This window comes from Rattus rattus, chromosome 2, assembly GCF_011064425.1.
Source record: "Rattus rattus isolate New Zealand chromosome 2, Rrattus_CSIRO_v1, whole genome shotgun sequence".
Lineage (NCBI taxonomy): Eukaryota > Metazoa > Chordata > Mammalia > Rodentia > Muridae > Rattus > Rattus rattus.
This window is the reverse complement of record NC_046155.1, coordinates 167,669,706-167,697,705: the sequence shown is the minus strand read 5'-3', so window position 1 is coordinate 167,697,705 and position 28,000 is coordinate 167,669,706. Positions and strand designations below refer to the sequence as shown.

General features: G+C 49.4%; 1 protein-coding gene across 3 annotated transcripts; it reads right to left on the bottom strand.

Moving 5' to 3' along the window:
* On the bottom strand, nucleotides 1–27,956 carry Supt5h (SPT5 homolog, DSIF elongation factor subunit). Of its 3 annotated transcripts, none has more exons than XM_032894070.1 (30): nucleotides 27,878–27,956; nucleotides 27,552–27,635; nucleotides 18,387–18,549; nucleotides 17,320–17,385; nucleotides 16,762–16,773; nucleotides 16,293–16,362; nucleotides 16,113–16,181; nucleotides 15,957–16,022; nucleotides 15,197–15,227; nucleotides 14,828–14,896; nucleotides 13,388–13,639; nucleotides 11,511–11,600; nucleotides 11,339–11,409; nucleotides 9,970–10,075; nucleotides 9,730–9,823; nucleotides 9,509–9,645; nucleotides 7,281–7,436; nucleotides 7,023–7,169; nucleotides 5,935–6,081; nucleotides 5,716–5,841; nucleotides 4,590–4,674; nucleotides 4,242–4,349; nucleotides 4,067–4,169; nucleotides 3,831–3,958; nucleotides 3,631–3,736; nucleotides 3,119–3,277; nucleotides 2,845–3,013; nucleotides 2,545–2,748; nucleotides 458–553; nucleotides 1–379 (listed from the first exon to the last, which is right to left on the bottom strand). In XM_032894070.1, the coding sequence occupies exons 2-30, from the start codon at nucleotides 27,624–27,626 to the stop codon at nucleotides 233–235; spliced, it is 3,252 nt and encodes a 1,083-aa protein (XP_032749961.1). In that variant the 5' UTR covers nucleotides 27,627–27,635; nucleotides 27,878–27,956; the 3' UTR covers nucleotides 1–232. The 3 variants fall into 3 exon arrangements, with proteins under 3 accessions (XP_032749961.1, XP_032749962.1, XP_032749964.1); XM_032894071.1 differs by having other exon boundaries at nucleotides 27,552–27,714; nucleotides 27,878–27,930; XM_032894073.1 differs by lacking the exon at nucleotides 16,762–16,773.
* Nucleotides 27,957–28,000: the final 44 nt, after the last annotated feature.

Here is a 28,000-nt window from a genome sequence, read left to right as displayed (position 1 = left end):
CATTTTTCAAACAGTTTCTCTTTATTGAAAGGCCTGAACACAAAGGCAAGCTGGGACAGCAGAAAGAAGGCAGGACATTCCTCAGACTGCTCTGATTCCTAGAGTACCAGGGAAGGAGGAAAAGGAAATCCAGAGTGATTGCCCTGGCTTGCCCCAGACTCGGGGTTCCATGCTAGGCCAAGCAAGGCCAGAGCGGGCTGCTCGCTCCGTGTCTGCACTGCACGCTTGGGCCTCAGGCCTCCAGGAGCTTCCCTAGGAAGCGGAGGTTTAGAATCTTGATCTGCTGGTCTTCCAGGTCCATTCGGATGATGCCATCCTCACCATCAATACTCAGAAGGACCCCGGTAGCCTCTCGGTCCTCACCCAGAATCACTTTCACCTACAGGTGACAGCCAGTGTCAGGCCCAGCAGCAGCCTGCCATCCCCTCCTCTGTCCTCCCAAAGGCCCCATTTCTACCTTGTTGTTCTTGGTGGGGGTGATGGGCTCCAGATGCTCACTGGAGATACTGACCACCTTCTCACTGTCTTTCAGGTACACGGAGCACATGCCTCCCTGCAGAAGGACAGAAAGCCTGCTCAGCCTGTCCTGCTCAGTGTAACACAGAGCCCACTCTCCAGATGCACAGGCTGGGTGGGGGCCGTGGGCTGAGGGAGGAGGCATCGGGGGAATCAGTAAACTGTAACTACATCAGGTCAAAGGAGAGCAAGGCACTGTGGCACACGCCTCGATTGCAGTGCTCAGAGAGCAGGCACAGGAAAGAGGATCTCTGCGGATTCCAGGCCAGATCCCATTTTTGCTTGCTTGCTTTTTTGTTTTGTTTTGTTTTGTTTTCTGGGTTTTTGTTTGGTTGGTTACTTTTTGTGTTTTTTTTAAAAGACAGGGTTTCTCTGTGCAGCCAGTCAGGCCCTGAACTCAGATTCTCCTCTGCCTCTGCCTCCCAAGTGCTGGGATTAAAGGCGTGCACCGCCACACCTGGCAGGTCTATATATCCATTTCCAAGCTCACCAGGGCTACATGGTTGGTGAGACTTTATCTCAAAAAAACAAAACCAAAACAACAAAGTTAAATCAAGAGAGATAATCCCAAACTAGCTTCATCTCTTTTATCTGTTGACCCTCTGGAGCCCTTGTCTCCATCAGCCCTGACCCCAACCAAGCTCACCTGATCACAGTCACCACCCTCTTGCTGTGAACTCTGTCACAGTCACCTGCCCCTTTCCCCACTGCCCCGCTACAGAGCACTCTGACTTCCAGAAGTAGGAGGGATGATGCTGGGCAGCTGCAAACAGCCTCGCCCTGTCGCTCTGTCGCTGTGGGGGCGGGCTGGAGGCCTTTATGACTACCCAATCTACCCGGGCAACATGGCAGAGCAGGTCCCCCACAGACCTGGTCAAAGAGCTCCTCAGAGCCCCGCAGTCATGTAGCCCAGTGCAGTCTGTGATCGAGCCTGGCCACTCTCTAGCCTCACTGCTCCTTTTTCCTCCCCCTGGGTATTTTCCCCAAGACAGGGTTTCTCTGTGTAGCCCTGGCTACCTTGGAACTCACTCTGTAGACCAGGCTGGCCTCAAACTCCATCTGCCTGCTTCAGCTTCCCAAGTGCTGGGATTAAAGGTGTGCAGCATTATCCTCCAGGGCTGGGTTTACTCTATTTCTCCTTCAGGGCTCAGCCTCAAGGTCTCCTCCAGGAATTCCTCCCTAACTCCCCAACGCTAGGTATGGTGCCAACTCAGTTCACCCCACTCCCCAAAGCTTCTGGGCTTCTCATTCCAATTCTGCCCGTCTGGGCACACATCTCTCCCATAATACCAGGTGAGGTCTGGAAGGGCAGGGCCTAGAGCTGCACTTGTCCCTGGATTTGATCAATCCAATCGGAACATCTACAGAGGCTTAGCAAGGTTCAAAGCCTTCATAGAGAGTTGGCTCCTAAGGAAAAAGTGCAGGTGCTTCCCCCTCGCAGTTAAACAAACACACGGAAACTTTGTTACCCAAGCCAGGGTTGACACTCAACTTTCAGGCAGCAGGCTGGAACAGCTCAGACCCCCTAAGACACAAGCTGAGAGATAAAGCTGCTTCCTGAAGGCTGAGACAATATTGGGGTAGCATTACAAAGGCTGGGAACTCAGTGAGCCAGTGGGCCTCTCACAACTACTGAGTCCATCATGCACAAGCCCCAACTGTGAGCACACAAGGCTCAACTCCCCATCCCATGGGTTCAGACACCCCAGCTTTCCACATGTTTGTCCATCACAGCTTACCACACATTATAGTTGTAAAGTTAAAGCTAGAGCTATAGGGGTTGGGGATTTAGCTCAGTGGTAGAGCGCTTGCCTACGAAGCGCAAGGCCCTGGGTTCGGTCCCCAGCTCCGAAAAAAAAAACCAAAAAAAAAAAAAAAAAAAAGCTAGAGCTATAAACACTATAAACTATAAACACTAGCCTAGCGTGTATGAAGCCTAGAGTTCCACCCACAGCAAAACTGATAAAAATAGGTAACTACAAAGGTGGTGGTGGAGGACGCATGTCCACCTCCTTGGACCATACTCACCGTGACACTGCGGATGACGCCTGTCTGCCCCACTATTTGTGTGTCCAGATAGGTGTCTCGAACCTTCACCTGGATATCAGTGGTCACCCAGTCACTGGAGTTCTGCTCGATGCCTGAGCCTGGTGTGTGGGGATTGTAGCCTCCAGGAGAAGGAGCTCCAGGGGTCATTGGACTGTAGCCAACAGGGCTGGGGCTGGGGCTAGCCTGAAGGAAGACAAGAATGAGTGTCTGGAACAATCACTGGGCCTGGCCAACCCAACCAGGGCCTAAGTTCATACAGCCTTTTGTGGCATGGCGTACCTGATAGGCCATGGGTGACGGTGTTGGGTGGTAGCTGGCTGGGGAATGGGTGTTCTGATAGCCCGCTGGACTTGGTGCCACTTGGTGGTAGCTCTGGGGGCTGGGGCTGGGCTGGTAAGACCCCTGTGGGGAGGGGGCAGCGTAGGGGGAGAACTGGTCTGTGTTGTACCTGTAGACAGAAGAAAAGGGTGTTATTCTCGGCAGAAGGGGTCAGGAGGTGGGGCGATGGGTAGCTGTGTGCAGGGCTTTTCGGGCTCAGCCCTGATGGACTCACATGGCTGGCGTCCCGGGTGTCTGCGGGTTGTACTGTGGATTGACCTGGGGGGATGATGGGTCTGGGTAGCCGGGTGTTTGGGGATTCGGGGTTCCCCCATATGCTTGTGGGGATGGGGTGGGTTCGTCGTCAAAGGCATATTCGTATTCCTCCTCAGCCCTGGTGGGGACAGAAGTCTTTTGAGAATGATGGGTGGTAACAGATCTGACGAAGCTTGTAGAACAGCACTACACACTGGACCCAACTGAAGCCACTTCACTCCAACAGAAGAAGCCCACACAGGCTTTCCTGACACTGAAGCCATTCCACAGCTGAGTCGACGGTGCAGAAGGACAGGGTCACACACTTGGCAAATGTCTCCAAGTACAGAGTAGCTGTATGCTGAGGCTGGTGACTCACAGGACTGCACTCCCAGCTATGCCCATGGCAGGCCAGGGACCAGCCTGGAGCACAATACTCTAACATAACCACTCACCCTTGCCAGCACAGCCCATCCTAGAAATGGCTCTCACCTGGAAGGTGTGTTAGGGTTGTTGGGATCCCAGGCCCCACTCTGAGCAGGAGTGCGGCTACCATCATGCAGGGGTGTCTGTGAGCCATAATGTGGAGTGCGGCTACCTGGATGAAGGAAAGAGACACGACCTTCACTCTATCTGTCTGCTGAGCCCTGTGCTGGCCACTGCTTCATCCCTAGTGTTCTCAACACACTCACCATCCTGCAGAGGGGTCTGGGAGCCATACATGGGTGTTCGGGAGCCAGAGCCATACATGGGAGTCTGAGAGCCATACATGGGAGTCCTTCCATAGGTGGACGTCATGCCACCTGGACGCTGGGAGTCACTGTGGACACAGAACAGGGAGGTGGGTGAGATGCCTAGCACCCTTAATGCTGTCCTCTCTAGGCCCAACCATCAACCCCACCCTGGTTTTCTCTAAGCCTAGACTTACACTGTGGTGAGCCGCTGGCGGTCCACAGAGATGGTCTGGCAGGTAGAGTGCAATTCTACTCGGGCCGTGGACTCCGTGGCATCCTTCACCACACCAATGTAGCCTATAAGGAATGGTGGTCAGAGTATGGAACCTCCCCCACCACAGCCCCACCTCTGCACACGCCATGACTCACCTTTGTAGGGTCCCTGGGAGATACGCACAGTCTGGCCTATGAGCTCATTGTCTCTTCGCCCTCGACCCCTGCTCATGCCACCTGGGCTTCCAAAACCACCATGCTGACCTGTAGGGTGGGAGGATGTGGGAGCCCAGGAATTATGTTTGTCCCTCTTATGCTGTGCCCACAGCCAGGACATCCTCAAATCTCTCTCTACCGGCGTGAGCCCCCCAAGTTGGGTTAGGAGCTCCTCCACCTGCTCCTTAAAGCCCAGGCCTTTCCAGACTCCGCTCTGGCCCAAGGCTCTCAGGCTGAACAGGTAAGGCTCCTCCCAACTCCAATCTCTGAACTCTGATCCCATCTCACCTTCAGCACTGGGGTGCATAGGGCTGCTGATCCGGGGGCTCATAGGAGTGAAGCCACCAACAGTTAAATTGGTCACATCCCGGGGCTGAGAGAGGGATAAGGAGTGAACAGCCAGGCAGGACATGAAGGAGAAAGGCCTCCAGCCCGCTCCCCACAGTGACAGAACGACAGGGCTAGGCTGTTTGCAGCTGCCCAGCAATCATCCCTCCTATTTCCAGGATAAAACCTCCATCTCCTAGGAGAGGAAGTGCTACCCCTCTGCCTCTCTATGCCTGTCCACCAAAAACCTGGGTCTCCCCACAGCAAGATATGCATCCTAACCATAATGAGTCAGAAATGTGAGTCCCCAAGGCATGGTACAAGCCATCTCTTCTGCAGGGCACTGGGATCACCTACTGGCCCTGAATTCCTTATTTTTTATTTACTTCTAGTTTTGAGGCAAGGTCTTGCATAGTTCAGGCTGGACTTGCACTTGGTCTGTAGCCAAGGATGGATAACCTTAAACTCAGCAGCCTCCTGCCTCACTTCCTAAGTGCTAGTCCTACAGGCAGGCGTGTGCCAGACGTCTTGCTTCAGGTTCCCTTTCCAATATCCAGTTCTGCAGGGGTTGGGGATTTAGCTCAGTGGTAGAGCACTTGCCTAGCAAGCGCAAGGCCCTGGGTTCGGTCCCCAGCTCCGAAAAAAAGAAAAAAGAAAAAAAAAAAAAAATCCAGTTCTGCATATGCTAGTTCTGACTTTCCAGCCAGTCCTGACCCAGGGCCTGAGCAATGGCAATTCCGGAGTTACTTGGTGGCTCTGCACACACAGGGCCATCCCTCTCTCTGCCTCAACCATGGGTACCCCTGTCACTGTCTCTGCACTATACCATCACTCTGGGAAGAGGGGCACTTGGGAAAAGAAGTCCTGAAGTGAAAGCCTACCGCCACCTCACACTTTCCTTGTCTCAGCTCCAGCAGGGTGTCTGGCACCCAACATGTACCTCACAAAAATGAGTAACAAATGACAGGACGGTAGCTCAAAGTCCCAAAGAAACCTTTTTACCTTCCCCAAGAACTTGGCAGAATAATCACTCCCACAGTCCCTACCAACCCAGTTCTTGGTACTCCTGGAGCCCTGACATTCTCACCTTTGAGCCCCCAGCCAACACCAGGTGCCGTGCCTTACAGACAAACATGCCGCCATTCTCCACCAGCTTCTTGCAATGCAGGAAGGCAAAGCTGCGGTACAGATGGCGGATCTCACCCTCTCGGCCCTGGGCAGGCAGGAGAGGAGGTCACATGCTGGGCAGGGTAGACCCCATCTCAACTCTTTTAGACTCAGACAGAGAGCAGCAGCCGACACTTACTGAATGGGGGCCATCAATGACCTTAACAATGTCCTTCACATGGATGTTGTTCTGATCTGAGTCCAGAGCCACAGCGAAGCGGTTGTCCTTTTTCTGCGTCACAGCCTGGTGCCTTACAGTCACCACTTTCCCATGCATGTTGAGAACCTTTGGAGGGAGAAGGATGCAGAGGATGAGAAGGGAGGGTGATGTAAAGTGATCTGTTCTTTCCTTGGGGGAGACAACCCTAAGATCCTGAGTCCTACATAGCATCCTGACCATGAGGCAAAGTCACAGCACCACCCACCAGGCCCTAGGTCAGCCACAGACATTCTAGATTATTCCAAAAGACTCTATGAGAAGTTGGGGTGTAGCTCAGTTCACAGTGCTGTCTGAGTATGCATGAAGCTGGGTTTGATTGTCAGCACCACATACACTGGTAAATGCACTGATCTCAGCACTCAGGGGAAGCGGGAGAATGGAGAGTTCAAGGTCATCCTCAGCCGGGGAGGGGAAGGCAGGGAAATGCTTCAGGAGGGAACTCTGCCTTCCTGACTGAGCATCAGGGGCATAAGAGGAGGAGCCCACTGATTACCCACCCCTCCTAAACTCTTCACACACTTCCCTAAGAGGAACACAATCGCAAGTCCTACTTTACACAGTACAGAAGCAACAAAGCTGACACAGATTCAGGGTCCTAGGTACTATGCTAATGTACACATGGGGGTGGGAAGTGGGGGAGGGCAGAACTGTGGCAACTGTAGCACTCCATCTTTTCTTTTTTTCTTTTTTTTTCTTTTCTTTTTTTCGGAGCTGGGGACCGAACCCAGGGCCTTGCGCTTCCTAGGCAAGCGCTCTACCACTGAGCTAAATCCCCAACCCCAGCACTCCATCTTTTCAAAAGCTCCAAAAACTGGAGCATACTTTACAATGAGGTGTGACAATTGAGGCAGGCAGGAAAAATGACAGGCCACTTGCCAACATTACACAAACAGGCTTCAGGGAGCCTTCCCAGGCCTTACTCAGTGCACTTTGTGGGCTTGGCCACTACGTTGCTCTACTACCTCCAAGGACATGCTCTTGGGATAGGAGCGTAACGTAAGACACACCTGGAAGGTCTCTCGCTCCAGCCGCACGATGACACCTACAGTCCGGGGATCCAACTGCACCAGCTCACCCCACTCATGCTGGCCCCCAACATCCACACCTGAGGCTGTCTCTGAGCAGAGCTGCAGATCCCGGGGAAGCACTTTCAACTGTGGAGAGACAGGGGAATGAGGGAAGGAGCGAGGCAGGCCCCAGGGAATTACCCACTGGAGCATCCGCTTGGTACCCAATGCCTATCCCATGCTCTTCCAAGCACTTACCTCGTGCATGGTGAGGTCTGAGAAAAGAATAACAAAGTTCTCTTCCACCCGCACGATGAGACCTGTGTCACCCTCAAATCGGCCAGCAATCACTTTTACATGGTCCCCCATCTTGAAGTACTTCCGAAGTTCCTGAGCTGGGAACTCAAGCATGTCCTGGGAAATTTGGCCATGGGAACAGTAAGTACTCAAGAAAAGCCATCATCACCGGGCCCACCTTGCATCCCCTCAATCACAGAAGAGACACTGCAGCTTTCCTACCACCCACCCGAGACACTTCTCAGGGAGCTGCCCCAGGCAGGGAGACCTTTTACCCCAAAGATGACCAACCCATGAGCCATATGCACATGCCTGAACCCAACAACTTGTCCTCAGATACATGGACCTCGCTTGCAACAGTCTTTTGATGCCATTCCCTAGCCCAAGACACTGAATACTGGCACCAATAACTCATCATACATACACACACACACACACACACACACACACACACACACACACACACACACACACACAATGACTGAAGGAATGCTATGACCTCAGGTTACTCCTGTTTGCTCTTCAGAAACAACGAAAGACAAACCATGTTATTATCTCATGACAGACTCTAAGACAGCCACTCGACAACATATCAGGTATGATGGTTTGTACGTGCTTGGTCTAGTGTATGGCACCATTAGGAAGTGTGGCCTTGTCGGAGTAGGTGTGTCACTGTGGGCGTGGACTTTAAGACCCTTCCTTGTCTTAGCTGCCTGGGAGCCAGTCTTCTAGCAGCCTTCAGATGAAGATGTAGAACTCTCAGCTCCTCCCGCACCATGCCTGCCTGGATGCTTCCATGTTCCTACCTTGATGATAATGGACTGAACTTCTGAACCTGTAAGCCAGCCCCAACTAAATGTTGTCCTTATAAGAGTTGTGTTGGTCATGGTGTCTGTTCATAGCAGTAAAGCCCAAACCAAGACATCAGGAAACATCACATAATAGGGATCTATTGGTCACAAGCTGATCATTCCAGCTACTAGAAAGGATGAGGCAGAAGGACCACAAGTTCAAGGATAGCCTGAATAATTTAGCAAGTTCCTGACTCAAAAGTCAACAGAGGGGTTGGGGATTTAGCTCAGTGGTAGAGCGTTTGCCTAGCAAGCGCAACCTGGGTTCGGTCCCCAGCTCCGAAAAAAAAGAAAAAAAGGAAAAAAAAAAAAAAGTCAACAGAACCAGTGAGAGGGCTCAGCATTTTGCCAAAGCTGATAACCCGAGCTCTAAATCCTGCCCTTCTTCCTCATATACATACACAGGAATTTAAGAAAAACATTTTTCCTGTAAGTAAAAGGAAGTCAGGCACAGTGCCAAATGCCTTTAACCACAGCATTTGGGAGGCAGAAGCAGGCGGATCTCTATGAATTTAAGGCCAGCTTGACCTACATGGTGGGTTCCAGTTCAGCCAGTGCTACATAGGGAGACCCTGATTCCAAAAAAGGAAGGGGAAAAAAAAAAGGCAAAGGTGACCAGCAAAATGGTTCAGTGGTAAGGGAACTTAGCACAAGTCTGTCAACATGAGTTCAATCCTGAGCAAAGACTGGTGAAGGAGGGAACAGACGCTGACCTCCATGCGTATGCTGTGGCATGTGCACATGCAAAACAAGTCAATGTAAAAAACAAAGAGGGGGACTCAGTGGTAGAAGTCACCAGTGAGGTACTGGGGCCTGGCTCGGTGGTGAGCCCCTGCCTGGATGATACTAGTGAGGGGTTGATGGTGTAGCTCAGTGGTGTAACACATGCCTAGAAGTCACCAGCAGGGGTTGGGGGTGAGGCTAAGGGGTAGGGCACTTATAGAGCATGCACAAAGCCTTGGGCTCCATCCTGAGTACCACACACATGCACCAAAGAAGGGTGAGGGAGGTGTCCCTTGGATGCATTCTTCCTCTCCTTTAAACACCCACACATACGCGTGTCACTATGACATTGTCTTCCCCATACACAGAACAGAGCCCAGGACATAGCATGAACCCACACAGTCCCCTACAGACAGGCAGAATCAGGCCTGAGACTTCAACCTGCTTCAACCTGCTTCCCTAATCGCAGAAAGTAGGCCTACATACTCTCAGCAGACCCGTTAGCACATGGAGTCAAAAAAGGTCAAACATGTCCTCTGTAAGGACAGAAAACATTGCCTGAACATCTTCCACACAACGTGCCATGACCAAACACGGTCAGCCCTGTGGCCTCACCTTGAGGTCCTCATGTTTGGGCATGATGGTGATCTTGTTGCCATCCACGCTGAGGACCTTGCCCTGCAGGTTGATGAGCTCACCCTCACACACCTCCACATTGTCACCAGGCTGGAAATTGTGCTCTCGCTCCTTCCCTGAGGGAACAGTGCAGGGTTGGCTGGGCATCCGCTTCCAAAGCGCACTCCTCCTCAGCCAGGTGTGAGGCCAGGACTAGATACCTGTGCTTTCAGTCACCACCTCCAAGTCGATGCCCTCAGGCTGATCCTCAAACTTTTCCAGCTCTGACAGGGTGGGCTTTACACCTTCTGTAATCTGAGATCCAGGGTGAGGGGAGGAGATGGAAAGAAGTCAGTGTCACCATGCTGGTCAGAACCACTGCCCGGGACAAACCACTGGAGACCAGGGCTCCAGGAGGAACAAAAGCTACCCACCCATGAGCACTGCCCACCAAGCCTTACCACAGCAGACATGGCAAAGCTCTTGAACAGGAAGCCCTTCCGGCTGTAGCGGTTACCCTCAAAGATGAGGAAGTCACCATCAGAGGCAACATCACCCCCCAAGGACCTGGAATTCAGGGGAGAACAGAAGACGGTAAGGATGTGTGTGTGATCCTTTTCCTAGATGGAAAAGGGCTCAGTCCCTCCAGCATACAATCATTCTGGCTCGAATGATTTCTCACACCCCAAAGGCAAGCTAAACGAAGTGACCTGCCCTACTGGGTCACTGGAACAGCCATGTCAACGCCATCAGAGCAGGCCTTCGGGACCTGCTGCTATCTCTATTCTCAGTGGACAGAGTTGGACATATGGCAGACTCTCAGAAACAAAGATAAACAAATGTTGTTTGTGGAGGGCAGGGGAAAAATTCTCTGTATGTTCACAGCTGTCCAGATGCCCCCAAGTCCTGTGACATCAGAAGCTGGACACCATCATGTAGGGAAGGTGATCTCAAGGTGACTCAGTGCAAGGCTGACAGTTATAATCCAGGCAGGCAGGAGTCAATCATGTGTCTTAACTGCAGCCCAACCTGTCAGGGTCCCTCGCCCTAAACATAGGGTACAAGTACTTAGTTTAAGCCCCCAGGAGGGAAAGATGGTGGCCACTACAAGGAAACATTCGATGGCTGTTCCCTCAGCCATCTTTGCTACGTGGGGAGTCTGGGCAAGTGAGCTCTACTGGGCACACTGAGGGCCCCTCTGAGCATGGCCTAGTGATAGACGCCAGGACAATGTGCCTAATGCCCTAAGCTCTATCCTAGCACCAAACCAAAAACCTGCCTGACTACCTCACACATAGCAGGTTGCAGAACAGGACCAGAGAAAACTATGTCCCCTCTCTCTTTTGCTTGTCACCCATAACTTCAGCCAGTCCTAGATGTTCTCACCAGAGGCTATTTCACGTCATCAACCTGGGAGATATCCAGACTCACAAGGACAAGAGAAGAAACTGGGACTTCTGCTCTAACTAGACAGACAGGAAGGACAGACAGACAGACAGACAGACAGACAGACAGACACACACACACACACACACACAGAGTCAATTACTATAACCCTGGGAGACAGGGGTGGTTCATCGTTATTAGCAATATGTAACAGGCTAGGATGTGGCTCAGTGGTAGAGTGCTTACTTAGCATGAACGAGACCCTGCATTCAATCAATACTAAAAAAGAAAAGGAGAAAATCATCAGAGGAAGTTGAGGTCCCAAGACAGAATGTGCCTGCCTGAGGCTAGACTGCCCAGCTAAGTGTTCACACAATGCACCTAAGAGGGAAGTGCCTGCAGAGACCACCAAAACCACACTGTAACATACAACCCCATGCTTACCTGATCTTTTCAGCATCAAAGAGCCTCTGAGGAGGCCGCTTGAACTTCTTCCTTTTGGCAAACCAGTCTTTCTGTGGAAGACAAGGGACACATATGGGGGAGGTGAGGGAGGAGGGATGGCCACCAGCAAGGATACAGGTGTTCCCCTAGCAGACACCACAGCTCAAAGTACCAAGCTCATGCGGGCTTTGATGCGGTCATAGTCAATGCGCGGGATCATCTTCAGGGAAATGGTGTTCTGGCTGGGCTCGACGTAGTCCACCTGGAGGAAGGAAGCAGGTCAGCAGGGTCCAGTCAGACTGCACTGACCCTAGCAACCTGAAGGGAAGTACTAGAGAGGCCAGAAGGGAACAAAGAATAAATATGCTTGCTCGCAACTCCCAGAAGCCTCTCTGCTCTACCCGACACTTCTCTGCACTGGAAATGAACATGTACTGCCCACTTGCTTTCCTCATTTGGATATCTGAAAGTTCCCACAAACCCTGGACCACAGCTTAATGACTGCTCTCTCCAAACAGCTCCTCTTCCCATAACTCTGCACTCTATTGTGCTCAGGCCACAGCCTAGAGCATTTTCTTCCTTCTTTTAATGTTTGTTTGCTTGCTTGTTTGTTTATTTGTTTGTTTTTGAGGCAGGTTTCTCTGTGTAGCCCTGACTGTCTGGGACTCACTCTACAGACCAGGCAGAGAGAATCTGGAACTCAGAGATTCGCCTGCCTCTGCACCTTGAGTGCTGATAGTAAAGTGCACATCACCAACGCCTGGCAATTTTCTTATCTTTTAAAGACAGGAAGGATCCCAACAGCTCAGGCTGGCTTCAGACTTGCTGAATAGCTGAGGATGGTCCTGAGCTTTTGATTCTACATCCTGAACTCTGGGATTATAGGCATGAACCCCCATGCCTGGTTCTATACAGGGCTGAAGATTTAAGCCAGGGCCTCCTACACGCCAGGCACTCACTCTACGTTGGTAGAGCTACAGTCCCAGCCCCTTTCTGTCCCATTTTCTCTGCAGGTGCAGGGGATGAAACCACAGTCTCCTGTATTCAAATCAGGCAACTATCATTAGTTTAAGGCCCTGGCACAGTCATTCTCATTTTTACATACCATGAATCCCCTCAACTGTAAACTTTAAGATTCCAACCTTCCCTGCTGGGGTTGGAAGGGGTCCACAGTAGAGCATTTACCTAGAATCTACCAGTGACGGGCTTGGTATGTGGCTCCATGGAAGAATATTTGTCAAGAATATTTAAGGCCCTAGGTTCACTAGCCAATGCATAAGGAAATTTAAAAATTGGATTGCATTCCATAGAATCTTCCCCATTTCTGTCCACTGAAGCCAAAGGTTTACAAGCCTTTAACCCCAGCACGCCAGAGGCAGAGGCAGAGGCAGAGGCAGAGGCAGAGGCAGGTGAATCTCTATGAATGTGGGACCACACACTCTACACAGTAAGTTCCAGTCCAGCTGGGACTGCAAGGTAAGACCCTGTCTCAACAAAACCAACCAGCAAAAAGGACCGACAACGAACCATGGTGCCTATTACTGCAAAATTAAGTTCTACTCCCCCCTGCTTTAGCCATCTTGAGGTTTTGGGGGGGGGTGTTGTTTGTTTTATCTCATGTGTGTGTTTGTGGAGGTGGTCTCTGTGTCTGTCTATATGTTGTACCTGGTTCCCTCAGGAATAGAGAAAGCATCAGATCCTTTCAGAAGGACGTGAGCCACCATATGATTCTGTGACCCAAACCAGTCCCTCTAGAAGCATAACCACTGCTCTCTCTTAACCACTGTGCCATTTCTCCAGCCTTGCTTCAGGGATCTTACCTCCCGCACACTCCATGTGGTTCATCATCAGTCCCTTCCTCCACCTTTACTCAACTTGCCTTTGAATGTCCTAGGAAGAACCATCCGCCTCCTGTGGGCCCAGAGCTACACCCTCACCTGTGTCCCTGCCCTGAGGGAGGCTCTGTTCTTGGCTCTTGGAAAGGGAGTGGGAAGGAAGAAGTGCAGTGTATATGAACACTGCCCACTCAGCTGCCCCATGGCATCCCACCTGAGCGATGTCATCTTTGTAGATGCCTCTCTTGAGGCGGACCCAGGACTTCGGCTTCAGGTTGGCCACCTCCTTCACCACCTTGAGTACATCGGTCATCTCCTTAATAGGCACCATCTGCTGGTTCCAGTAGCCAAGCCGCAGGTTGCCCACACCCTCAATGGCCTGCTTCACATGGGTCTGTTTGTAGGCCTCCACATAGATGTAGCCCTTCACATGCTCCGGGGCAACCACTGACTTAATCTGCAGGGGCTGGAGACAAAGGTGGGAGACGGACAGTGAGGAAATAGTTAGTGAAGTCAGGATGCTACTCTTTGGCTCTCCCACAGAGGTATACTGCCAAAGCGGCACACACTGGGGTGGTCATGTAATAGAAGCTTCGAAATGACAGAAGTTCTGTTCTAAGCTGGCCTTGAATTCCTTTTCCTCCTGTCTCCACCACCTTAATGCTTAGATAACAGAAACACGATAGCATTCCCGGCAAGGACTGGTTGAGTTATAGCTTAACTACACTGCAAAAAAACCACAGTGAAATCATGAAAAAATGAGGAACTCAGAGTGGACCTCAGTCACTGAGTGGGCATGGAGAGTGACTACTAGTGATGGTATTAGTTTTTTTCTCCTTCTCATCATCCTCTTTTTTTTTTTTTTTTTTTTTTTGTTTGTTTGTTTTCTTTTTCTTTTTCTTTTTTTCAGAGTTTTTCTTTCTTTTTGCGCTTCCTAGGCAAGCTAAATCCCCAACCCCATCATCCTCTTTTTAAGGTTTTTTTTTTTTTGTTTTTTTTTTTTTTTTTTTGGAGCTGGGGACCGAACCCAGGGACTTGCGCTTCCTAGGCAAGCGCTCTACCACTGAGCTAAATCCCCAACCCCTCTATCCCATTTTTTAATATACACTCATGCACGCACGCACATAAAAGCTAGCGGGTACAAAGTTATGGAGTGAGACAGGAACATCTTTGGGCTTTGCCAGTCAGTCTAACAAAAAAAGAGGAACTCCAGGTTCAGTGAGACCCATCTCAATAGAGTAAGGCAGTGACCAACAAGAAGATACATGATATTCTAGCTTCTTCATGAATGCACAGATGTGTGCATACATCCCATGATACTCCTATACACAGCATATGTATGTATGTACATATGCTCCAAAACAAGGACTGGAGAGATGGCTCCGCTCTTGAAGGCTAGTACTCACCAACCAAAAGGGCAAGAGTTCAGTTCCCATCATCAGTCAGCTGTTTCTCCAGTAAAAAACAAACAACACCAACAAAAACAAAGTCCCAGGAGTCAGAGCCCCCCAGTTGGGCAGTGGTCTTATTCTTTTGTTCTAGTTCATCTGCTCACTCACTCACTGCTTGCCCAAGGGCACCTAGAGTCTGTCGTATCCTTCCACCCAGGCTGAGACCTGTTCCTCACCCACAACCAGTTCACTACTGCACTTACTGTGTCTGTGAACTGGTAAGCGATGAATTTTCGCATCAAGGAAATTGCTGTGGCCCGTTCCTCCCCAATCTGGAAAGAGAGATGGGTTTTAGAGAGCTGACAGGGAGAGAGCAGGACCCAGGAAAGCTGGTGGACACAGGAGCAGCAAGGGACGGTGAATGGAAGAGGTGAAGTAGAAGAGAGATGGAAGGGGATAGAGTCCAGAAATAGGTACTAAGGGACATGAGCAAAGGAGGTAAAGGGACTAAAAGTGGATAAGACAAAGAAGGGGGGGGGCAGCCACAGAAAGACCAAGAGACAGACTGTGCAAGAAGACCCAGAGAGACATATGGTCCTTCCTCACATGCAGCCCAAGATCAGAACACGTACCTTACACTTGACTGTCCACAGGTTGGGGTCCCTACGTAGCACAGGATAAGAAAGAGACAAGGAAGCTGAGTACCAAAACTGTTTCCTCAGTAAGTCATGGTCTATATCACCATTTATCTTCCCCTCTGGCCCAGGAACCACATCTCAGGAACCAAACAAGGACTCTTACTTCCTCCACTTCTCTGTGTTGATCATGTACGGGATTCCCACCCAGATTTCTTTTTTCTTTTTTTTTTTTGGTTCTTTTTTTTTGGAGCTGGGGACCGAACCCAGGGCCTTGCGCTTCCTAGGCAAGCGCTCCACCACTGAGCTAAATCCCCAACCCCTCTTTTTTCTTTTTTAAATTAATTTATTTATTTTAAGCATGTGAGTACCCTGTAGCTGTCTTCAGACACACCAGAAGAAGGCATCGGATCCCATTACAGATGGTTGTGAGCCACCATGTGGTTGCTGGGATTTGAACTCAGGACCTCTGGAAGAGCAGTCAGTGCTCCTAACCGCTGAGCCATCTCTCCAGCCCCAGCCAGTGCTTTTTTTTTTTTTAAAAAAGATTTATTCATTTATTTTTATGTACAGAATTCTGCCTGCATATGTGACTGCAGGCCAGAAGAGGGCACCAGATCTCATTACAGATGGTTGTGAGCCACCATGTGGTTGCTGGGAATTGAACTCAGGACCTCTGGAAGAGCAGTCAGTGCTCTTAACCACTGAGCCACCCCTATAGCCCCCAACCCTGATTTCTATCCTCCTATTCTCTTACTTGACTCCTGGGAGCAGCTGCTGCTGGGTGATGTCATCTGAGAGCTCATCAGACCCTCCATATACCCTAGAGAGAGAAGGGCATTGAGAAGGGGATGCTCCAGCAGACCGCACCTGCCTCCCACACAGGGACCCCCTGCACCCGCCAGGCACTCACGTCTCTCCCACAGATGACTTGGCATATTTCTTCATGTAATACTCGCCCAGTTCTTCTTCTCTCTGGTCCCTGGGATATTAGGAGGAAAGCAGGTATGAAGGAAAGTGGAGGAGGGCAGGCTGACCCACCCCACATCTGTCCAAGGAAGCGAGGTCCCACCAGGTCTCCTCACTTGCTCACCTCCAGAGATTTTGCAGACGACGAGCCCCAGAGCGGTCTTCATCCAGCACAACGTTATCAATGTTGGAGGCTGGAAACAGAGGCAGAAGGGGAGTCAGTCTGGGAATGGACTTGGGAAATTCAGGGGCCACACCTGGCCCTGGGGCAGGAAGACACCTGGCTGAGGACACCCCATCCTTCCCCCATCCTCTGTCCTACTCAACCTCTTGATTCTCATCAGTGTTCAGGGCTAGGCCCAGGTGCTGGGGGCATCCAGCAGTTCTCCATCTCACAGCTGTCAGCTAAGCATACCCTGAGCTGCCCTTCCCCACACTGTATACACTACATTTAGACCTATGGACACAGAAATGTATACCTTTCCTAGGTCAGCGACCCAAAACTGCCTAACTCTGCACCCCATGTGAATCAGAGCCCCAGGGCCACACAGGATTTAGGAGGAGAGCCACAGACCACACTTTCCGGTTCTTACCTTCAATCTCTTCTACTCGGAGGAAGAGGAGAAGGTGGTGGTGGTAGTGGTGGTGGTGGTGGTGGTGGTGGTGGTAGTGGTGTGCAGGGTAGACAAAGTATGAGCCAAATTATAGCAGCAAAATCAACCAATGGGGTGGGGCACAGGGACACAGGAAGGTTGAAAACCAAAAGTAAAGGCCAGGCACCAGGTGGGTGGGGAGAAGCCGAAATGTATGAGGCGCACAAAACGGAAAAAAACAGGGGAGGGGGCACTGGCCCAGCAAGTGGGGGGGGATCAGGGTCAGAGCCCACCCACCCTACACCTTACAAAAGGGATACCCAGAATCCTCTACCCACGATACCACCCACCGGACAGTCCCCGCCCCCCACTCATGGGCCTAAAAGGAAAAGGTTTGGGGGAAGCTGTCTCTCTGGTAAGGACAGAAAGAAGCAAGGTGAAGAGAGTGAGGGCTGGGGTGGTTACAGGGCATGGGGTAGGGAGAAGGACTTAAAGAAAGACACCCTCCCAGGCATGATCCACCCACAAAGTGGTCTTGCAGGCAGGTCCCACACACACCTTTCTCCAGGATATCTTCAGCTCCATCTTCCCACTGGTCTTCATCTTCATATTCATCATCGACATCTGAATGGGAAAGCCAATGGGATCAGCAGGGAGGAATGGTGACCTCAGAATGACAGCTCCAAGAGAATGAAAAACTTCTAAGAGACAAGACCTGGACAGAAGTCCATAGACCTGGACACAGGCTCAGAGAGGCACAACACTCTCTACCCAAGGTCATACCACACACTGGTATAGTGGGACAGGGGTATGTGTAATGTAGACCTACCTATCTCTAAAGGCCATCTCCCCCAACCCATTCACATATATCCCTTCTAAATAATTAGGACCAGAGCTGGCATGGAGGCAAACACCTGTAACCCCAGCATTCTGTGTCAGGCCCCATGAAATAGGCTAGCCATCTCAACTACTTTTGAGAGGCTAGCAATAAAACTGCAGGGGGGCTGGAGAGATGGCTCAGCAGTTAAGAGCACTGATTGCTCTTCCAGAGGTCCTGAGTCCTGAGTTCAATTCCCAGCAACCACATGGTGGCTCACAACCATCTGCAACACAATCTGATTCCGTTTTCTGATGTGTCTGAAGAGAGTGACAGGGTACTCACTTCTATAAAATAAATAAAATCTTTAAAAAAGAAAAGAAAACTGCAAGTCCAAGGCCAGCCTAAGCAAACTAGCCAGACCTTGTCTCAGAATAAAAAGTAAAAGAGGGCTAGAGGACGGCTCAATGGAATGACATGTGCCTAGGTGTGGGGGATGTGGCTCCACACGTCATTAGTCGGCACAGTCAATCCCCACACTTCCTTTCTTTCTTCTCAACATGCCTCCTCCAACTCCCGGATGTGGAGATTAAAGGTGTGGGCCACCATTGCCAGGTAATCCCCACATCTTCATGTGAATGTACATGTGTACGCATGTATGCACGCACACGGGCACACTCGCCCCACACACACACACACACACACACACACACACACACACACACACACACACACACACACACCTGAACCACAGACTGTCTTATGCACTCTTCAAGCTTGCTCAACGCTTCCTGGCTCTGTGACATACCAGCCTCATCTAAAATGAAGCCCCCATGGCGTGGTTTCTTGGGAGGCCGGTCATCATCCTCCTCCTCTTCCTCCTCATCGTATTCCTCCTCTTCCTCCTCCTCCTCTTCCTCGGGCTCCTCTTCTTTTTCACTGCCTGCGGCACTTCGCCGGTCTTCCTCTACCTACAGGATCAGAGTTGAGGCACCAGGATTTTACTATCCCCAAACCCAGAAAAAAACCTCATCTATCTCTGTCTGTCTGTCTCACACGCATGTCCACAATGCCCTCAAAGTCCCGACCTGGCCAGGCCTCTGACCTGTCCTAATTCAAGTGAGAGTAGAACCAAGACCCAGCCACCCAACCAACCCCTGGGAGCCAATCCTTTCACTGGCTCCCTTACTCTGAGAGCCACTGCATACCAGGTATTTATGGCTTGTTGCTCTTCTCTGTGCTTCCTGAAAAGTCCAGCTCCTAACTCTGGGATCTGTTCCAGGTGTCTGATACTCAACAATGGATGTCCCTGGTGCTAACCCTTACATTTCCTTTTTTTTTTTTTTTTTTTTTTTCGGAGCTGGGGACCGAACCCAGGGCCTTGCGCTTGCTAGGCAAGCGCTCTACTGCTGAGCTAAATCCCCAACCCCCCCCCTTACATTTCCTAACACTAAGGGTCAACATAGCTGCTACTTCCCCTACCTAGCCTCCAATCACTCCATTTGGGGGGGAGATCAAGAATCGTAGAGCGAGGCTGGGAATTTGGCTCAGCGGGAGAGCTTTTACCTAGGAAGGCAAGGCCCCTGGGTTCGGGTCCCAGTTCAAAAAAAAAAAAAAAAAAAAAAAAAAAAAAAAAGAATGCAAGAGCGAGCACAAGAGCATGTGGTGGAGGTGTCATTCAGTAATGCAGACCCCCTTGGAACTCACTGTGTAGCCTAGGTTGGCCCATGAATGTGTGTATGGCATCCTCCTGTCTGTTTCCCAAGCACTAGAGTATAGGTGTTAACCACATTCACAGTTTCCATTCATCCCTTAAAAGCAGCTTTAGACAGACCTTCCATGTCTCTCCCTAGGGCCATGTTGCTCCATCCTCCCACGCCTCTCTCATTGGGCCATTACCATCCAAGACCTCAACTCCCGCCTCTGCTGCTGATGCTTCTATTCTCCACTATTTTCCAGAAACAGAGCCTACCCCACATGCCACAGCCTCTGGGTCTGCCAGGCCTATACTCCCCTGGACTCTAATCCTTGTTTCTTACTAGTGACAAACAGATCCACAAATTCTGATGCTCGAGGATCAGCCTTTAACTCACCAGCTCAAGGCTCCTTCCTTCTTCACAGTGCTATAAACTATTCACCCAGTATCTCTCTATGTTGTTTTTATTCTAATTCTGCTTATTATATGTATTTGCACATGTGCATGTGCTCAGCCTATGTAAGTAAGTGCCAGCTGTGTGCAGGGGCCCTCAGCAGGTATGGGGTCCACTGGAGCCAGACAGCTGTAAGCCACATGACCTGGACACCGAGAACCAGAGCCAGGTCTCTGGATGAGCAAGTGCTGTTAACTATAATGAAAGCTTGGCTTCTTTAAAAACCCAGTTACAATACATGAATGTTTTTTATTTAATCTCAGGTGTGAGATACAGGGCGCTTCAGTTTGCCCACAGCTATTAACTATGATTGTCTCGCACTCCAAGATGGGCATCATTTTGCCAGCTGCACACACTTTAATTCTGGGGTCTCTGGAGAGGGAATAAATCCCAGAGCCCCAAGAGCCTGCTGCTCCGGCTGTTGTTGCAGTTTGACAAGAAGTTGGAGATATTCAGATGAAAGATTAAAGTGGCCCCAAGAAACACTGTCCCCAATCAGCAGGAAGTCCTGTAAAGAGGTCCACGCCCCCTTTCCCTGCTAACCTTTTCTTCCTACCTAGTGTTGGGGGCTGGGAGTGGAGTAAGGGTGGGAAGAGAGGAAGAAGTGCAAGAACTAATAAAGCAGAACTAGAACTTCAAACTGCTCTTGACCTTGGTCAAGGGAGCGCCTTTTTGTTTTTGATCTACTCCATTTTATGTGAATAACTGTTTTACCTACAAGTCATCTGTGCACCTCATTACCTGGTGACCAGAAAAAGCCATCAGATAAATCCCCAGGAATTAAGAGTTAAGGATAGGGGCTGGAGAGATGGCTCAGTGGTTAAGAGCACTGACTGCTCTTCCAGAGGTCCTGAGTTCAATTCCCAGCAACCACATGGTGGCTCACAACCATCTGTAATGAGATCTGATACCCTCTTCTGGTGTGTCTGAAGACAGCTACAGTGTACTCATATAAATAAAAAAAAAAAAAAAAAATAGGGGTTGGGGATTTAGCTCAGTGGTAGAGCGCTTGCCTTGAAAGCGCAAGGCCCAGGGGTTGGGGAAATTTAAAAAAAGAGGGCTTGCCTAGGAAAAAAAAAAAGAAAGAAAGAAAGAAAAAAAAAAAAAAAAAAAAAAAAAAAAAAGCGCAAGGCCCTGGGTTCGGTCCCCAGCTCCGAAAAATAGAAAAGTAAAAAAAAAAAGAATCTAAAAAAAAAAAAAAAAAAAGAGTTAAGGATAGTTTTGAACTGGTGCAGCGAACTGAACCAGGCCCTCATTCGAAGAGCACCGAATGCTCTTAACCACTGAGCCATCTCTCTAGCCCAAGGAAGATTTTTTTTTGTTTTGTTTTGTTTTGCAGTGGACAGTGCTTAATGCAGACTCATAACTGGTCTAAGTGGCAAGAATAAGTGTACAAGACTCGTGGTAGAAAGAATGTAAAAGCCAGAGGACAGGGGTGTTAGTATGCCGTCTTTTGTTTGTTTGTTTTGTTTTGTTTTTTGTGCACTGTGTAGACTGTCCTTGTATTCAAATGCTGATTTCTGTGCAGACGGAGGTCTGGTTACAGGCTGGACTTGGGTACTGCCCTTACGATGACGCATATCCGGTTCTAGTATTTTATAAACACTGTTCTCAGTCACCTTCTGATTGGCAAATAAGAGCTGAATGGTCTATAGCTGGGCTGGACACAGGGTCCTGGGTGGGAATCTGAGGCCAGAGCACCACCAGCCGGCAGGACAAGGATAAAGAAGCAGGTGCCAGCACCAGACTAAGATGGACAGGTACTGGGCCACATGGAGGGATATAGGCCAGGCCAGTTCTGTCAGGTTAGAATACCTGAGAATCTGCCCGGCTATAGTGCCCAAATAAGTCTCAACTCAGAGCAAGAGCAGGCATAAACCCTTACAGCTACAAATGAGGGCTGTGAAACATTGTCTTCAAGATCCAATGAGCCTACTGAACTCATGGACTCATAGCAGCTTGCTCAACGGGGAGGGGCTCGTGACACCAGCTGAGGAGCTACTAGCAATTAATGCAGGCTGGGAGAGCAGGGGTAATTCTTTCTCAGCAGTGAGGCCACTAGGAGGGTGTCTATACTCATGAAGGCAGCACTACTGGATTCAGTGGATTTAAAAGATCACAGGCTGGAGATAAGAGCACTGGCATAAGAGCAGATTAAAAGCACTGGCTGGGGGCTGGAGAGACGGCTCAGCGGTTAAGAGCACTGACTGCTCTTCCAGAGGTCCTGAGTTCAATTCCCAGCAACCACATGGTGGCTCACAACCAGCTGTAATGAGATCTGGTGCCCTCTTCTGGCCTGCAGTCACATATGCAGGCAGAATGCTGTACATAAAAATAAATGAATAAATCTTAAAAAAAAAAAAAAAAAAAAAAAAAAGCACTGGCTGGGGCTGGAGAGATGGCTCAGTGATTAAGAGCACTGACTGCTCTTCCAGAGGTCCTGAGTTCAAATCCCAGCAACCACATGGTGGCTCACAACCATCTGTAATGAGATCAGATGCCCTCTTCTGGTGTGTCAGCGATAGTGTGTTCATATACATAAAATAAATAAATAAATCTTTTTAAAAAATCCATTATTATGGCCAGGTATGGCAGAGCATGCCTTAAATCCCAACACTGGAGACCAGAGGAGGAGTTTCAGGCCAGTTAAGGATACAAAATAAAACCCTGTCTTAAGAAAGGGATTTAAAGGGGCTGGGGATTTAGCTCAGTGGTAGAGCGCTTACCTAGGAAGCGCAAGGCCCTGGGTTCGGTCCCAGCTCCAAAAAAAGAACCAAAAAAAAAAAAAAAAAAAAAAAAAAAAAAAAAAAGGGATTTAAAAAGATATAATGTATACATGTGTCTAACTGTCAAAGAATAAAGAAATATTTTTAAAAGAAAAGTAATAAACACCAAATTTTATCAATATGTACATTTTAAAAAAGATTTTATTATTTTATACACGAGTGCTCTTTTGCATACACACCTGCTTGCCAGAAGAGAGCATCAGATCACATTACAGATGGCTGTGAGCCACCATGTGGTTGCTGGGAATTGAACTCAGGACCTCTGAAAGAGCAGTCAGTGTTCTTAACCCTGTGCCATCTCTCCAGCCCCCAACATGTACATTTAACATGGCTTAGCAGTTATTCTACGGTTCAATTCCCAGCACTCACACTGGGTGGTTCACAACTGCCTATAATTCTAATGCTGGGAGATCAGAGCCCTCTTTTGATCTGGAGGGCACCCCGCATCATTGCATAGCAGTCATAGCAGCATATAATCACAGACATACACACTAAAAAAACTTTAAGCTGGGTGTGCTGACCCATACTTTCCCCCACCCCTCCTTTTTGAGGTAGGGTTTCTCTGTGTAGCCCTGGCTGTCCTAGAACTCTTTCTGTAGACCAGACTGGCTTCGAACTCATGAAGATCTAAGTGCTAAGATTAAAGTTATGTACCATCAGCATTCATGAGGCAGAGGCAGGTAGATCTCTGAGTTCAAGGACAGCCTGGTCTATATAGAACCATTATTTATTCTATGCCAGGCCTGGGATACGCTGCCAACACTGCAAGAAAAAAAGTTATTCCTGGGCTGAGTTTGTAGCTCAGTGTTAGAGCCCTTTCTTGGGATGCACAAGGCCTGGATTATGTTACTAGGGTCAAAGAAGAAAAACAAAACACCTTCCTGTTGCAGACAACCTGACTTGCTCTCTTCTTCTCTAGGTGAAGCCAAGCTCCCTCCCTACCCCATCTCTGAACACTGATCTGCCAAAGGCTGGGGCAGCAGTGGGTACCCTGCATTGCCCAGTCCAGAGTAGGCGTGTAGTGACTGACACTATGGAGGTGGAAGCAGAGGATCAGGAGGCAAAGGATTCTCTCTTGGCTGAATAGCAAATTCAAGTCAGCCTGGACTCCATGACTCTGCTTCAAAAGCTGAGAAAAGGGCTGCTGATGGCTCTGAGACATAGAGAACTTGCTCCTCCAGAGGACTTAGGTGGGTTCAGTTCCCAGCACCCCATAAGATCTGGAAGATCTAACGACTTCTGACTTCTTCAGGCACACATGTGGTACATATACAAACAGGGAAGCAAACCATTCATACACATAAAATAAAGATAAATAAATCTAAAAACAAAACCACGAACCCATCACCTGCACTCCCAGCACTCAGGAGGCAGTAGATCTGTGAGGTTCACAGCACCCTGCCTACATAGCCAGGCCTGGGCCTGCCAGGGATACGTCTCAAAAATAAACACTAGAAAAAAAGGAATTCTCTTAATAATACTGCCTAGGCCACAGTATCTCTCATTGCATTTTTTACACAGGTATTTTATGTGTGGGCTCACGTGAGGGACAACCTGCAGGAGTCAGCTCTCTGTCTCACCACATGGATCCTAGAACTCAAACCCAGGTCCTTGGACTTGGATGAGCACAGTCCAATGCCTCGTATTTTAAAAGGCTAAACTTTACAGGCCCATTTCAAGCAAATTTGCCACTGTGTCCCTGGCTAGGTCCCAAAGAAGCCTTCTTTTCTCCTGTAGAGCCTTTTTCTCTGAGGTAATCAGTTCCTGCACACTGCTGTGTTCCCTGGAGTCTAGACTACAGTCTTTGGTTTTCGTTCTGTTTTGGTAACAATCTGGAATTGTAAGCATAACTGGAATGGCCCGTTCTTAGTAAGTCTCATAAATGAGGACCGCAGTGAAAGCCTGAGAGAAGACGACCTAAGAACTGAGGAGCACTTACGCTGCCACCGGTCTTATTCCGCCACACTGTACACTGTCCTCACCAGTCCTGCAGTCTCTGCCTGAGGATTTAGCTCCAGAAGTGGGGCGGTAAGCCAGCAAGGCACTTGAGCCCTTGCTGAATGAAGGGGTACGTATGGGAAACGAGCTGACTCCTTCAATAGCAAGCATGCTGTGTGCCTGACAGCCAACCTACCTACACAACACAGGGCATCTGGCCCAGGCTCCAGAAGCTGGGGCAGCCACATTGCCTTCTGCTTGGTGTCAACAGCCAGCCAGCAGGTGACTCATAAGTCTGATGAGATGCCCAGTGGAAAACCTCTGCAAGGAAGGAACCAGGGACCCTGGCCTCATTACCACCAGACTACAAAGTACCAGCAGTGACCTGAAGCCATGAGTCACTGTCAGGGGCCCAGTGCTACAGCTTGGAGGAAAGGCTGGTCCTGTCACCTTCCCACCTGCCCTCTATCACCATGGTACCATGATACCTGCCTGGGAGCACAGGACCACCCACACAGGCACAGACCAGCAACTAAATGCCTACAGAAGACAAGCAGGCCATGCAAGGGGAATGAATGGAAAGCCATATCCCTAATCCTGATACACAGGTCCCAGACTCCTTCCCTTTTCTAAGCTCCGCCATAAGGGAAGCATGATGATAAACGGAGACTGATATAAGCCAGTACTGAAGCAGGGGCATGGGCATCCTGCTTAGAAGTGGCACACTTGCCTATATGCCTGAGGCCAGGGGTCAACCCCCAGTCCTGTACCTAAAGGAGGAGACAGCCACTTCTGAGCAGACAGAATGTTGCTTCCTTCTGCTTCCCACGAAAGAAAGGGACAGTGACTTGGAGCTTCAGGTTACTGTCTGGTGGCTGAAGTCCGACAATGGTCCTGACATCAGGGTCCCCAGTTCCTTCCTCACTGGTTTTACACTGTTCACAGGGAAAGCTTGGAAAGCGCTGACAACTTAAGCTAATTCAGGGAGCTGTAGCGACAGTGCACTCGCTGTTCATGCAGAAGACCTAGGTTCTATCCCCAGCACCCGTATGGCGGCTCACAATCATCCCTAACTCCAGTTCTAGGGAATCTGACCTCCAGCATACCAAAGGCGTGTGGCACAGCCCCACATACACACAAAACATACCAAAGGCATGTGGCACGGCCACACATACACACAAAACACTCACATACAATAAAATTATAAAAACAAAAAGTTAATTTAGTCTTGGTGACACAGCTGGGTGACAAAATACCTGCTGGTATTTGTGAGGCTCTAGCCCAAGAACTAACTCGCTATACACACACACACACACACACACACACACACACACACACACACACACACACAGAGCCCCCTTCCTCGCGCTAAATTTAACAAGATGTAGCTCAGTGGCAGAGCTCATATTATGTGTACATCATACTTAATGTGTACAAAGCCCTGAGTTCTATCACCATTATTAAAAGAAGGCAGGGAGGGTCAGGCATGGTGGGGCACATCTTTAGTCCCAGCATTTGGGAGGCAAAGGCAGATAGAGTCTGCCAGCCTGACCTACATAGCTAGTTTTAGGCCAACTAAGGTTACATTTAGGAGATCCTTTCTCAAAACAAAACAAAAAACAAAACAAAACAAAAAAAAAAAAGAAAAGAAAAAATATATAGCCATATGACTTACCCCTCACTTCCAGAACTCCCCATTCAAATGTCACTCTAACTCACTGTGACCAATTGCTTGAAAGTGCAGCTAGGATCCTCTACTCCCTTTCTGTGCTTGGATTTTTCACCAGAGTACTAGAAAGGATTATCTCAGGCCACATATCCTTATCCTTAATTCACAGTTTCAGACAAGATGTGAATAGATTTCAGATTTCAAGCGGTTCAACTCAGGAGGCAGACGAAAGCAGATCTGAGTTCAAGGCCAGCCAAGCCTAGAAACTCTGTCTCAAAAATGCAAATGAGGGCTGGAGAGATGGCTCAGCGGTTAAGAGCACTGACTGCTCTTCCAGAGGTCCTGAGTTCAATTCCCAGCAACCACATGGTGGCTCATGACCATCTGTAATGGGATCCAATGCCCTCTTCTGGTGTGTCTGAAGACAGCTACAGTGTACTCATATACATAAAATAAATAATCTTTAGGAAAAAAAATGCAAACGAATGGACTGGAAAGATGGCTCAGGACTAAGAGCACTGACTATTCTACCAGAGGTCCTGAGTTCAAATCCCAACAACCACATGGTGGCTCACAACCATCTGTAAAGAGATAGATAGCTACAGTATACTTGTATAAATAAGTAAATAAACCTTTTAAAAAAAAAAGCAAACGAACAATTTAAAAAAATCCAAAATATACGTATTTCAGATCTTGGAGGATTTTTGGATTATTTGCACATACACAATAAGATACCTTAGGATGGGACAATACATGAAATTCATATATGTGAAATTCATATATGTGTACAGTAATCCAATACAGTATTTTTAGTGCACAGTGTCTTGACTTTGACCTGTCACATGTGGAATTTTCCATTCGGGGGCATCAATACAAGACTCAAAATTACAAAATAATTTGGATTTTCAGATTAGTAATGCTGAACCTAGGAGTCTTATATTAATTGGCTATATGTATTCACATTAGCAAATTCATGTTCACGTATCAGTTGTCGATTTACATTTTAAAATCTGTTAACAGGAGCCCAAGGACAAAGAATTGTGGCTGGCACAGAGTAGGCAATATGTATACACTTCTGGAACAACTGGGCATACCTAAAAACACAAACACGAAAGAATACTAAGAGCTGAGGCTAACTAGACGAGAGTGTGCACCTAGCATGGCCCTGAACTCAATCCTAGCACCGCAAGTAATAAAAATAAACAAAAAGAAGCAAATCAGATACGTGACAAAAATAAACCAACGACATCTGAACGCATCCCCCACCTTCCGGATCCTGTCCCTCTGCTCCACCTTGACTTGCACACTCGTCCATCTCTCCCGACAATCTGGGAGACCCCAGCCGTTCCGACTCCCCGGCTCCCATAGGGCCCTCTCTGCCCTGCCCGTCCCTAGGCGCAACGTCTCCCCTAAGAATCCTAGGCACTGACCTCGGCCTCCTCCGCCTCGCTGCTGCGCTCGCTGTCCTCCTCCTCCGAGAAGTTGCTGTCTTCGCTGTCCGACATCTTCCGCAACTGCAGAGGAAAACGGCGGCCTCAGCGCATCCCAGGACCTGGAGCTCCACCCTGAGCCTCAGTTTCCCTGCAAGTTCCACTGGAGAAGAAAATCCCCAGGCGCACTTCCGGCAGCCTGGTCCAGGCGATCGCGAACCCGAGTCCTTCCGCCTATGCCAGCTCGCACATCCGGCTCTGGCTGCGGCCGGTACACCTCCCGAGCCCCCGCCAGCCCTCCGGCCTACCGCCTCAAACCCCCTTACCGATCACTGTCCACCTGAAGCTTCCGCGCCAGCTGCTGATCACACAACGCCTAGCTGGCCTGAGCGCTCTCTCGCGAGACCTGGCGCGTTAGCCTCACCTAACGCGAGATTTTCGGGCCTGCC

What these genes read in the sequence shown, in the direction of transcription:
- Supt5h (XM_032894070.1), bottom strand. Translation starts at nt 27,626, where the DNA reads ATGTCGGACAGCGAAGACAGCAACTTCTCGGAGGAGGAGGACAGCGAG. An exon ending in TATGCACCCCAGTGCTGAAG is followed by an intron (nt 4,350 to 4,589) that starts GTGAGATGGGAT and finishes CCCACCCTACAG; the next exon opens with GTCAGCATGGTGGTTTTGGA. An exon ending in GCGTCATCCGCAGTGTCACG is followed by an intron (nt 554 to 2,544) that starts GTGAGTATGGTC and finishes GTCCTTCTGCAG; the next exon opens with GGAGGCATGTGCTCCGTGTA.